The following is a 13,593-nucleotide window of genomic DNA, read 5'->3' as shown; positions in this document are numbered from 1 at the left end:
CCGCTTGTATCCACACACAGGTATAAAGTCAACCAAAGCACTCACGCCAGTCTAGATGGGAGCACGAGAGACAGAAACCCTATGATGAAATCATGTCCTTGAGCTGGTTCCTATTTTTCAAAAGTCCCAGATTATGGAGTTCAGGTAACCCACAGGCCATACACCAGGAACTGGAGGGTTTCCTCGAGGGCTACACTGCCCATGTTAAACAGAGACTGAAAACACAGACTCTTGTGCAAAAGGACACCGTCTCTTCTATTTCCCTCTTAAAAACCAACAGAAAAACTTCCTGTGGCCCAGTGGTTGGGGCCCGCACACACTGTAACACTGGCTGAAAGTCACTGCTCGTGGAAGCTTCCAGGTCCATGAGAGGAGTGTCAGCGAGTCACTCTGGTACTGAACACCGCAGAAATGACATGTGCCTGCTGAGAAGGAATCACAGTGCGGGACTGTGCAGAGTGGTCTCCAAAGGAGGAAGTGGGGTATTTCAGAGTGTCGCAGGTTTCTTGGACTGAGGTTGCAGGGAGAAGGAACTGAGCCAGAGAGAACAAGTGCTTTTCCAATTAGAGTATATTCATGATGGCATTGTACAACTGAGTGAGCACCACAAAGTGGACGGGAAGGCAGGAGGTACGGTCCTGGGTGGCCGGATTGCACGTGAGCCACGACAGAGCGTTGTACTGCTCCAAAACAAACCTGCCGGAGAGAACACACAGGTCAGGGTGCCTGGCGGCCGCAGGACGAAGGCATGACCTCATTCTGTAAGTGGTCCCGCGCCCTAGCCCGGAGCGCCTGTCCTGACTCCCCTTCCTTCCAGACCTGCACTGTCCGATACGGCAGCCACCGCCCCTCATCAACTCAGACATGGTATATGTAGAGAACGGGCTCAGGGGTTTCAGGGACTGAGTATTTCAAAAAGCAGAGAAAATAGCTCCTGACTATTTTTACGTTGATTACCATTCAAATGATACTATTTATATGATCATTATCATATATTTTTATATATTACTAAAATTTCAAAATTTTTCTAGTAGCCATATTAAGATGGTAATTATGTGACTCACTTCTACTGGATGGTGTTGCTCTAGAGGCTCTGGAAGCCAAAATCATGTAGATTAGGTTCTTGCTTTAATTATAATTTTCAAATCATTTAAGAGTTAGGAAACATTAGAAAAAGCTTACATATCTTCTCAAGGTATATGAAGCATGTTTATAGCTTGCTAAAGTGCAAGAGAATTCTGAGAGGTATTTCCCAACCATGGAATTTGTTTTACTTTATTTATATAATCTATGTCAGGGAGGGTAGAAAATGTGTTCAAAGTCAAGTGCTTTAAGCTTCAGACGTGGTTTTCTACCTATCCACGCCTAATCTGATCTACTTTCATCACCATGACTGCCGCTTGGGAACAGGAAGTGACAGCAGCGGTGCTCATGCCCAACTACCGGTGTGACGACGTCTGCTGCCCTGTCTGTCTGTCTGTCCGTCCGTCCAAGGCATGCGTTGGAGGGATGTGGTTTCTCACTGGCTAATTCGACAGTGCTCCACTGCACAAAAGGTAACATCTCTTCCACAAACACCACATTTTACTCTTGTTTTTCCAAGGTGTTTTTCATTAAAACATATAATTTCAAACTGTACTGCTATGTTGTCTAGGTCTGAATCTACCTTAAAACATCAGACGTGGTTTTGGAGTCAAGAGGATGTGGAACCCGCTGAGAATTCCTGGCGGGGAGAAGTTCGTCCGTCTGTGCTACAGAAATGTGGTGATGCAGCGAAGCCTGGTAAAAGAACAGAGAATGTTACTGTTCGGGCCTAGTCAACTTGGGAAGGAAGCCCACGTCTGCCAGCAGCAGATACTATCTAAAGTCCCTTAGGAGTCAGGGCTTCTGTAAGTCCCTGGATTCAAGCTGCTCAGTAACCCCAAGGTGATTCCAAATAACTCCATATCCTAGAATAGAGAGAGGGAAAAAGCTATTTTTGCAAATGCCCTACAAATAATTAGTGTCCCTCTACAGGTTTTAATCTGCAGAGGCCCACAGTCTGGGTGTGGCTGACGGTGTCACCGTGATCCTCTCTCCTGACCTCCGTGCTCCGTCACTGGTGTACTGCCCTTCCAGCGTCAGTCCAGAGGCACGTGCTATCCCACCTGAAGCACCATGCCAGAGCCCTGGGTTCAGCAGGTATCAGCATGTTCTATCAACTATGAAGTTCCCCATCAATCTTTAACATAAGGGTTTTAGCATAGTTTTACTTTATTAATTTTGAAATATTTAAAGCAGAGGCCACATAAATGTTTGATTCTCCTTCAAAAGGTGACTTATTTTAAATGTTTTCTTTTCCAGCACAACTATGAACCCATAGACTTAGCATTAGCAGTCTGTTGCCACCACTGATCACTCTAATGACCAAATGACTGATCCCATCCCTGGGCAATGGGAACCCCTCCAAGTTAGCTGTTGGTTCTTAGAAAAGACTCTAATAATCTTTGGTAACTTCCATGCTTTTAGGCATGAAAAGATGTCTCAGGACATCATGAATTTCTTACTTTGGTCCTGGAATCAGTCATTCCTTAGAGAACTCTTATTCTTTGAATAGTAAGTGGTGTTGAGAAATCATACATGTGTCAAAAAAGGTGTTTATTGCTACTAAGCTATCATCTCTAAGTCTTTTCAGTAAACAGAGCTTAAAAATGTATATTTTTTTAAGAGAGGAGAAGATAATTCTGACGGTAAAGATTATGGATTTTTAATATAAATTCTTTGATTTCATAATACTGTGTTAAAGTCATCAGGAAAAGAAAACTGTTTTGGTTTTAACCATCCAGGTGTATGTGTGTGTATAACGTGGATTCCTCTGTGGTGGGACTTCTGCATCAGAAGGGGTATGCCACAGTCCTGCCGAAAGAGTATGATATTCAACATCTGCATTTTTGCCAATCTATGGATTTCTTCTAGGTTCTTTCACCCAAAGTGAAGTGAGAGATCTTTTGCTTTTAACTTTAATTTGGAGTAAAAGAAATATACAGGAAAGGCATGCATAAACATAGGGTTTTTAGCTCACTCCTGCCCTACTTCTAAAAAGAACACTGGCCCCCATGAAGGGGAGGAGGAGGACAAGCAGTCATTACTGACCTCTCCCTCCCCAGGCGTAACTTCCCTGACGGCAGTAATCCTACACAGAACCACAGGGTGACCTGAGGTCTCCTCCCTGGGGAAATGTCATTCCTCTGTGACATGGTTTTGGGTTCCTCTCCTAAATTCTGCTCTCTGCCTCTAGCTGTAAGTAAAACAGCCTCAGATTTCAAGTAGACATGAGAGAATCAGGGAACAAATTCTCACCAAATTTTGAGTTTTAAGTCATTCATTCCGCCGCACCTCCCCCCACCCCCCCGCCAAAACTTCAAACATGACACCAAACCAACCTTTAGGAAGAGGGGACACTGGTTCTGAGCCTGGGGACATGATGACCAAAACCACTGGGGGAGATTCTCGGCTTTGGCGGTTGACACAAAATACCCAAGGGCTAGAGGCTGCTGTTTCAGCTCCTCGGGTGCTTCCCTAGAAAGAAGACGCTCACCCTGGCTCTGAAAGACAAAGTCCCAAAGCGTGATCAGCATTTATCACCAAAGAAAGCTTTCTGTAAAATCTTTTCAAAAGAAATCCATATAACTGCCATGCACACATGACGGCTCTAATTGTGGGAAATCATCACTTAAGTGTAGTGAACATCCCCATACACAGAGCTGAATGGTTTTTATTTTGATGAGAACTTTAAAAAAAAATCTACGCATAGCAACTATCAAATATACAATATGGTGTTTTTAAATGATTTCTTTCTGGCTGTGCTGGGTCTCTGTTGCGGCGTGTGGGCTGTGGAGCACAGGCCGAGCTGTCCCGCGGCACGTCCTCCTGGACCAGGGATGGACTCTGTGCCCTGTATTGGCAAGCAGATTCTTAACCACTGGACCACCAGGGAAGTCCCTACAATATGGTATTAACTATGCATTATTACATTGCAGACACTTCTTGTGTAACTGGAAGTTCGTCCTCTCTGACACCGTCACCCAGGTTTCATCAGTTCACCGTGCACACTGTAGTGACCAGGCTGGTAGCACCTCACACAGATGAACTGATGGAGAAAGGGCGGCAGGGGAGGCAGTGTCTGCCACACACGGACATCTGGTGAGATATATACATAAAACTAACATCAGCCGAGTAAACAGACTTATTTTCTCTGCTTCCTTTTCTGCAGAACATAAAATCTGCTCCATGGCATTATTAGATAACAAACTAAAAATGGAAGGAGTAGACTCTGACAGCTGAAGGCGCCGCACCACCACACCCATCTGCTCTTTCCCCTGCAGTCACCCAAAAACAGACGCCTGACTGTCCACTGTCAACAGGTCGTAACAACTCAAGGGTCTCTGACCTGCCAGCAGTGGGAAGTCTTGTTTCAATTTACAGCAATCCCAGGAGTAAGAGATTTTTGTGAGAGACTTACTGGGCGTTTTTTTTTTTTTTTAATTGACATTTTCCTCATCTTTGACTCTCTTAGCTAGCCTCAAGAGTTGAAAATGTACCTTTTATGCAAGCAATAATAAGTAATTCATTTGTTCTCAAAAGCCTTCTGTTTCAAAGAAAAAAAAAACCCTCAACTACTACACCAAGTTGTAGCAATTCTGAGTTGCTTAAGAAAAACTAACTGCAACTTTGAATGCTTTCTCCTGTTGTAGCCTCTTAACTGAATATCAAAGAAGGGTTAATGGTTCAGAAGGAGGAAATGCTGAAAGCCCGTCAGAGTTACCCGGCTGCAGGCGTTCAGGAGTGGAAAAGGCCACCTGACCAGCTTCAGCACAGAACTGTTTCAAGTGTGACATTCAATGGCTTGAGGCACCAACCAAGGGAGAAAAGACAGCACACCTCTGCTTCTCACAAAACTAACATACTTCAGTTACCAATTCTTTGTTAGTGGACAGGCTGAATTACAACCACCAGTACTGGTAGATAGTTGCTAGTATTTCCATTTCACAGTTAAGGTAACTATGGCTGAGAAAAGTAGAGTAAACTTGTCCAAGATCGCACAAGCTAGTGAGCTGTAACTCAGAGCTGTGTTTACCAACCTCCAGGGCACACATTCCTCGCTGCAGCGCTACTGGCCTCCAGAATCACGGTAATCCTAAATTCAACCACTCAATGCAAAAGTTGTATTCTTGGTCCCCATCACAATCTCCAGTGAGCCAATAAATTGTCATTAACGGGCAAATGCTTGAGGAGGAAGTCAAGACACGTACAATCTCTTCCTCCAGAAGGGAAAATTAGGGGGCAGGCAGTAACATGAAGGCAGACTACTGAGTTGCCGTTCCTTGGTCTCATCTGCTCTGTAACTGAAGTTTTCCATCTTCTCTTGATTGTCCTTCAGTGAACTCAGGGCTGGCAATAAAAGTCCCACCTGACAGAAACCTAAGTCCTTTAAGAACATCTTTGTGTCTAAATGAGGGTAAACAGATTGCTTTTACTTGTCCAGTTTAAGATACTGGACAGCTATTTTTCTGTGTCCAAGCCCTCAGTCTCTTAGTATTTTAAGTATAAGACCAGGATAAGGCATGCATCACCTAGCTTTATGGCAGAACCTTTAATGCTTCAATCTTCTGCTAGTTCACCTCTAATATCCCTAGGATATTTAAAGATGAAACTAGTTGTAAGCTCTGTTTTGTCCCTTAATACTCTGGCATTAACATGGACACATCTCCAAAATCAGCCACCTGTGGGCTCTTCCATTCCTGCAGGCTGGCTACACAGGAGGTCGGACTGCCTACAAAAGGTGGAAAACACAGACCAAGACAAGGGAGGCCTCTTTCCGAATAACCATCAACAGTGTGTTCTTCAGTTAACACAGTTATTCTGCATGTTGAATAAGCAGGATTATTGAACTAGTCTCTGAAAAGCTGCTGTTTTGGCAAAAATATTACAATTAACTGGGAAACGGCAAGCAACCAAAATTAATTTTTGCTCAGAAAACAATTGCAAAAAACTCTGACAGCTGTAATGGACTATTCTTCTGATTAAACACAGTCATCAGGAATGGTAATACATTTCTTTAGAATTCCTGCCTTTGCTCAAAATGAAACAACAGAGCCACACTGACTTCACTTGTATCAGGACCACCGGGAGGAAAGGCGGATGTGGTAACGGAGGTCAGCACCTCTAGGGGCCTTCCCTCAAGGCTGCGGTGGGTTTAAACGTGCCAAGTTTCCCAAGTCATGCTTACCCGGCTGTGCTGAAAGTGAGAGCCCACGCCGATTCCAGAAGGAGAGCCTGGGGAGGGGACTGGGGAGGAGTTAGGAGAGGAATGGAGATTCCCAGTCATTAATATGCCAATATCATTGTCCATATCATCTGGGAATGGAAGGTCAACAAACATGTCATCTAGAGGGGAGAGAGAAAAACACAAAAATTAAAAAGCTCATCCACAGCCCCGACTTAAAGCAAAACACAGTCTGCTGGCCTAGGGCTGTTCTAGGTATGCATCATTAACCACTTAGACTTAACGTGTGCCCTTTGGGTTCAAGGTGCTGCAAATAAGCCTTTCATTGTGTCCTGTCTCTAGTGATCTCCTAGTGTGAAGTATGCACAGAATAGAGAAATAACATAAAACTCCAGCCTCCAAAGGCACATAAAACATGGCAAAACAGCTAAAGAAGCAATTTAATTATTAAACAAAATTAAAACTGACGCCATCCAAGAAAACAGCACACTCCATCTATATATCCAATTAGCATCTAAAAACACTTAAGGCTGAATTAATGCATGCTAATAGGTGTGAACTTGGCCTGAAACTGGAGGCCTCTTACACCAGCAGATCAAAGCACACTGATTTCCCTAGGAAATTCTCTCCTGTATCATAGAAGTAAGGCACACAAACAGCAGAGAACCTGGAAGGTATAAAATGGGAAGCCTCGTCACCAAGAACAGTCCCGCTGGTTCTGGTTCTGTATTATGACCCCACGATCATGCTACACATCTAACCTGTGTGCACACACGCAGGGTGATGGCCTTTCACCCTCCCCCTTTAACGGGAGCAAATGCTGCTAAAAACCCCTCAAAAGACACTGTAAATGGCTGCATAATATTGAGCATTTTACAGTTTATACTCAGTTAACAAATGCTTTAAGATATTCAAACCAAGAATATCTATTAAGAATCATCAACTAAGGAGTTGTTTCAGAGCGAATTAGATGCTGTGTGACTACTGCCCAGTAGTCTTCACCCATTTCAAACCAGCTAAGAAATATTTATTGAAAGAGTGACATCACAGCACACAGACACTTTCTGCCTTTCATTTCATGAAAAACAGGAGAACGTTAATTACCCAAGAGAGGACAGTGTTTATATGGCCTTGGCAATGGTATAAATGAAATCCTCAAGACCGAAAAGATGCTTAGCCCTTCAGTTCGCTCATGCTCTATAAGCCGTTCATTACAACACAGAAGAACCTGCCGCAGCGCAGTGACTCCGTGCTGTAGCACGGCATTTTGGTGAAGGAGTCGAGCTGCACCGTGCCCACTCACCATTGTTGGGGCTAAACCCATCTTCATTGGGATAGTTGGCTGGAGCCACCTGGATGGTTGACGACGTCGGGAACACCAAGATGTGTGTACAGGAAGCGTCTTGAGGGGTGTTAAGCTGAGATGACTGCATGTTCAGTGCAGTACTTCGACCAAAAACAGAGCCCATTGTGACAGCATCTTAAAAGGCAGGGAAAAGGTATTCACTCCTTTTGTGTAGCAGTGAACAACTCCAGAAATACATTTTAAGAGGACCTGAGCTGGACTGATATGAGTCTGACACAAGTGCCATGATGGACACACATTTAAAGTTGAGCCCATTTGTTTAAATATTTTCAAGAAACTGACTCAGAGCATTTACCTATGATAGCCCAAGCCAGATTTCACATTAGGAAAGTTAAGATAAAATTGGACTGAGCCAACCAAGTATGATTTAATTAAGTATTTCTAAAAATAAAACCTTCTGTTCTCCTGTGATTGCTAATAATTTATAAAGGACTGTTCTCCCAACAGCGCAGTTCTGTAGAAATGATACCATTCAACTAAAAATTGTTAAAATGCATATTTATTGAATGCATACTATATGCTAGATTCCATACTAAATCTTTACTCATCTCATTCAATCATCAAAGCCAACTACCCCATGTCATAAGGAGGACAGAGCACAAAGAAATGATGTAACCCGCCTCACAGGCCGGGGTCAGGCAAATAATTCGCCATGACTCTAAGAGCTCTCGATCACACTCAGGACTCAGGCTCTCTCCCAAGTGATGGTTAACAGATAATAAAGTCACAAACCACTCCCTTGGAAGAGACCAAACGGTTTCCACTTTTGAGCCTTGAGTACAACTTTTTCATAAGGATACAATCTATATTTGTGTGTGAACTTCAGAATAAATGGACTGAAGTACTCTGATACCTAATTAAGAAAACTGACAAGAGAGTTACCTGGCATCACTACAAAGGAGCCCTGGGGCTCCATGGCAACCAGGCAGGCACTGAGGATAGAAGGCGAGTCTGCGGCAGAGATTCCACACATCCGGCACACGTCCTTGAGCCGTTTACTGATTGTCTGTAGTGAACATTCTCCGAGGAGGATACTCCAATCTGGAATCAAATACCACAGTCTCACACAGTCTTTGAAATGCATACTGATGTGAGCTTTGAGTGTTTTACCAGTTCTGCCTGATAATTGAATTTCCAGGATTGGGCCCTAAAGGGAATATGTCTTTATACAGGTTCCCCTCCTTGCTACAAAGAAAATGTTACTTGACCTCGATTACACTTCATTAACAAGGGAACAAAGGCCCACCATTATGGAGACTGAGGTTACGTGGGGGCCCAGCACAGACGCAGGCACATGTGCGCATACTTTCTGTTGGGGATGCCAGTCTATTCTGCCCTTTCTCCTTCTCCAGGCCTGGTTCTTTCACACCCTCATGGATACTTTTCCTCAGAAGAGAGCACAGCTGTGGGCGAACCTCAGTTTGGTTTACTGCTCTAGGTTGGTGGTTTCATCAAAGGCGAGCAGCAGAAGGAACCAAGGGGACCCTTTCCTGGCATGCCCCGAACAGCTGGTAAGCAATGGGTCCAAGTAACATGCTCCAGATAACGCCACATTAGCTGTTCAGATTAAAAAGGTGGCACAAATTTTCTATTGTTTGTTTCTTGCCCCCAAACAAAGGCAGGATATCTCATCACAGAACCGCAGAGGGTAATGTTACTCTGGGAATTGAAGAGCACTCGGCCCTCCCTTTATTCTGACCCTGGACACACAGGAGCCCATCAGTGTGACACGAGTGCAGCTGTGCACTGTCACACCCGAGGCAACACCATGCCACCTGTCCACCGCCACATGCTGCTCTCCCTTAAAAAGTTTAAAAAACCCCAAAACTTTCACGAAAATTTCATATTCCCAATGAACAGTGAACAGAAGTGGCTGAAATAAAAAGGGTCAAGGAACACGGAGGAGGGTGTATGTTGAAAAAACCACAGAAAAACCCGAGAGATGTGAATTCAGTATTTAAGAACCAAATAAGAAAGAAAAGCCAGTATGATTCTTTTTATCAGAAACACTGTGGTGATAAAGAACAGAGATTCACAAAACCGAAATCTGTGGACCCGTATCTGCTACTGCCCCACAGAAATGCAAGACGGTGCAGAGCTCGGTTCCCCAAAGGAAGAAGCTCGTGTCCTGGACACTAGGCTGTTTCCTGTGTTTACTCCTTGAAGGCACGTTTTCTCTCAGTCTTCTGATGGAGCCCTTGGTCACACTTGTGTCCCTTCTAAAAAATCATACAAGGGAGGGCAACAGCTCTAATAATTTTCCAAAACACCAAATAACTAGACTACTAGGCTATATTTTCATCTCCTCTACTTCTTTTCTATTACATTCTAACTTTTCCCAAGGGTTAAGAGTAGCTTAAAGCCTTTAAGAAGTAAGATTGACTAAAAGGTATACTATGAGAGAAGATAGGAATTCTGACAGAAATGAAATGATGAATCCCCTAATGAATTAGACCTCCAGGCTACTGATACAGACTCATTATAAGTATAATATTCTTTTAAAAATGAAAAGGGTGATATTTTTCTCTTGGCCTAGAGTATGATTTAATAATAAAAAAAACTCTGTGTATAAGAAGATTCCTAAACAAACACTTAATACATATTATATATTTGTATAAACTGCTGTTAAACCCTAATAATTAACCCCTCTGGGCACTTGATACAAGACGAGTTATCTCCATATCAGGGGGTTTATTTCAGGGTTTCCCCAAATACCTGATATAAATTTCACGTAAGAAATACTATGCACACTCCAATACAAGGGTCCACAAGGCCAGGTCGTGCCCACCACCTGATGTCAGCAAGGTCTCTGAGAACACAGCCATGCCCACTCAAGGGGGTACTGTCTGTGGCTATTGTGACATACAATAGAACAGCTGGGTTGCTCAACAGTGACCAGCTAGCCTGCACAGTCCAAAATATTTACTATCTGGCCCTTTACAAAGAAAGTTTGCCAACTCTGCCCTAATATACACATGAAACATGAAAACTACCAGGCTAATTTGTGACACATGCTTGCTTTTGCACACACCTTAGAAAAAATTCACATCTATATGCGTATACTGGACTTCTTATAGATACGCCATTGATAGGCCTTAAAAAAAGATAATCTAGGCCTGTTCAAATAAAACTGTACAAGTAGCTCCACGAGGATAATGAATGAGCTGGGCTCAACATCAGCCAAGGCGGCTGCCAGTGGTCAGTGGTGTTACACGGCACTTACTTTTATTCCTTTGTTGTATTTCTTATAAGGAATATAAGTTCGGGGATTCAACTTTAAAAAAAAAACCAAAACACCTGTTCTCTTAAATTTCCAGACCACAGACTATCAGATAGTGGTGATGTTTTATAAAGATGGTTCAAATTTGCAACTACTTGTCCTTGTCAACAAGGACTATCTTGTTATCACGCCACTGAAACAATACAGTCTCCTCACCATCAACCATCAAAAACAAACAAGCAAATGCAAGTAAAGGCTGTATATGACGTTTACGATCATCCATAATCTGATATAAAATTTTCCAGGTAAAACTGACTTGTTTAAAAAAAAACAACAAAAACCACTTGTTCTTCTCACTGACTCAATACACAAATGTTAGAAATTCTAATTTAGTGTCCCTTTTATAGATTAATATAAAGAATTATTTTTCTGTTAGGTTCAATATTTAAAATTTTCTTTGTAAATGATTCTGTTGCTAATAGAAAGTCTAAAAGTCACAAGTTTACCCCGTACATTTAGAAGAATCAGAAAATATAACGTGCTCTATCTACTCTTACTCCCAACTTTACTGTTTTCTCCCTCAGCTTAGTTAATGACGTTAGCTCAGCCCTCTTCCTTTCCTTTGCTTCAGGAATTTCTCACCTTTGAGTTCCCCGTGGCCTAGACGCCCGAGTCGCCCGATCACAACTCTCCAGGGCAGAGATGTCATCTGGACAATACCGACGCACCATTCCCACAACTTCTGCAGTCCGATCTTACGTGCAGATACTTTACTCCTCCGTGACCTCAAATAAACGGAAAAGGGTCCCCAAATGAGTCAGAGCTATTACTCAGTACGACAAAGCCAAGAAAATTCCAAAGAACCCACCCACATGGTACCCAGTGCATTTAGGTGGGAGAGTTAGAAATATCCATGAGCTGAGAAAAGGCACAGTGTCAGTCTCCATGCACCACGAACACCAAGGCTCCTCACCTGTTTGGTAAAGCAATATTTACAATACAAGTTTCTAATAATTCTCCATGGAGATCAGTGCAGGAAGCCAAAAGCCAGCGCTGGTCGTGAGACAGACAATAGCCCACAAAGAGCACGTTGTATTTCTGGCTCGCTTCACCGAGCGTCTCTCCCGGCTCTGTCTGCTTGTCTTTGATTGGGGCCAATATAAAAGGAGGGGAGTAAAGCTGGATCGGGCTGGGCCGCTGAAATAAGAATCAAAATCAGAATCAGTAACAACACAGAGCAACTCAATTCGGTGTTCACAACAAACCCCATATAGCACTGAGGGAAACCAACAGGGAGAAATGACAATAGACTGCACCCCCACTAGTCCTATAAATAAATAATGATACAAAAAGACTGTATAAGTCACATGAGCTGGGGAACTCAAGCCAGTATTTCTTTATGAAAATAAATAATTGGCCCAACTTAGTCATTAGGAAAGTCATTAGGATTAAAACCACTATATACCCACCAGAATGTGTGAAATACAAAAGACAGACAACATCAAGTACTCATGAGAACAGGGTGACTAGAACTCTCTCTCACTGCTGGTATATGATGTGCTTTGGGAAAGTATTGACAACAGCCTTAAAAGCTGAACAAACATGTACCCTCTGATCCCCAACCCACAAATGCACATATATGCTGACAAAGGACAGGTATAAGCATGTTCCTAACAGTATCCATTTTAATAGCTCAGAAAAAGGCACACAAAACTAACAAGCCATGTGGGATGTGTTACTTCTACCTTCTGATCAGCAAGATGTTTGTGGAAGCAGGAAAAAAGAATTCCAAAAAGAAATGGAGCAACCAGAAAAAAGATGAGTTAATGTTTGCAAATGCAGAAGAAGAATTTTTCTACAAGAAGACAATCCTGAAATTCAACTACTCGGTGCAGGAGGAGAGTGACACATGTCTGGGAGGCCGATGGTCCTTTGATGATGTACCAATGAAGCCCCTGCAAACTGTGATGCTAATTCCAAGCAACAAAATGAATGAAATTATGGAAAAACTGAAAGAACATCTGTCTGTCTAACCCATCTCCCATGGACCATGGTGGGCTTGCTTCTGTTCAATTACCAGAAGACTTGGTGGAGGCTTACTTAAAAACTCATGATTTTATTCAGATGAATGTCCTCTTAGAAAAAGTAGGGTTCTGTCACCCGTGTGTGCGACACATTTACAAAATATCTTTGCTTTTTAAAATTTTGGTCAAGTTAAGAATGGCTGCTTAAAAACTTTTCTAGTAATAAGAAAAATATGGAGTAGCAATTTAAAGAACTCAATAAAAACTTCTACTTTTAGTTTTTAAATTAAAAAAAAAAAAAGCTCAGAAGAGAAAACAACCTAAATAACCATCAATAGTAACGTGGATGCTAAGCTGTGATAAAATTACACAAGCAGGGCATCAAATGGCCAAGAGAATGAAAAAACCATCACAGGCGACAAAATGGGTAATTCTCAGCACTGAATCAAAGTCACACAAAAGACTGTAAACTATAATTCTATTTACATAAAAGCCAAAAAATGGGCAAAATTACACTGTTACAAGTCAAAATAGTGATTACCACTGGAGTGACTAGAAGAGATGTTGGAGATGGATGCTTGTTATGCTTTATTTCTGGCTCTTAGTTCCTTAATATTTTTACTTATAGAAATTCAGCAAGCAGTACACTTACTGACTATGCCAAAGCCTTTGACTGTGTGGATCACAATAAACTGTGGAAAATTCTGAAAGAGATGGG

The 13,593-nt window shown here is 42.5% G+C and overlaps 1 protein-coding gene across 2 annotated transcripts in view; it reads right to left on the bottom strand.

Moving 5' to 3' along the window:
* Positions 1–553: 553 nt before the first annotated feature.
* Positions 554–13,593, bottom strand: part of MED13L (mediator complex subunit 13-like) — a 257,483-nt gene continuing 244,443 nt past the window's right edge. For both annotated transcript variants that reach the window (XM_010828557.1, XM_010828558.1), the window contains exons 24-31: positions 11,825–12,048; positions 11,494–11,636; positions 8,514–8,672; positions 7,569–7,745; positions 6,269–6,426; positions 3,423–3,584; positions 1,667–1,779; positions 554–696 (exon numbers count right to left, since the gene is read on the bottom strand). In XM_010828557.1, the coding sequence (XP_010826859.1) occupies positions 564–696; positions 1,667–1,779; positions 3,423–3,584; positions 6,269–6,426; positions 7,569–7,745; positions 8,514–8,672; positions 11,494–11,636; positions 11,825–12,048 (1,269 nt within the window). In that variant the 3' untranslated portion in view covers positions 554–563. The remainder of the gene's footprint in view (positions 697–1,666; positions 1,780–3,422; positions 3,585–6,268; positions 6,427–7,568; positions 7,746–8,513; positions 8,673–11,493; positions 11,637–11,824; positions 12,049–13,593) is intronic.

Source organism: Bison bison, unplaced genomic scaffold (genome assembly GCF_000754665.1).
Source record: "Bison bison bison isolate TAMUID 2011002044 unplaced genomic scaffold, Bison_UMD1.0 scf7180017864495, whole genome shotgun sequence".
NCBI lineage: Eukaryota > Metazoa > Chordata > Mammalia > Artiodactyla > Bovidae > Bison > Bison bison.
Note: the sequence above shows the minus strand (reverse complement) of the source record. Positions and strands in the feature narration are given on the sequence as shown.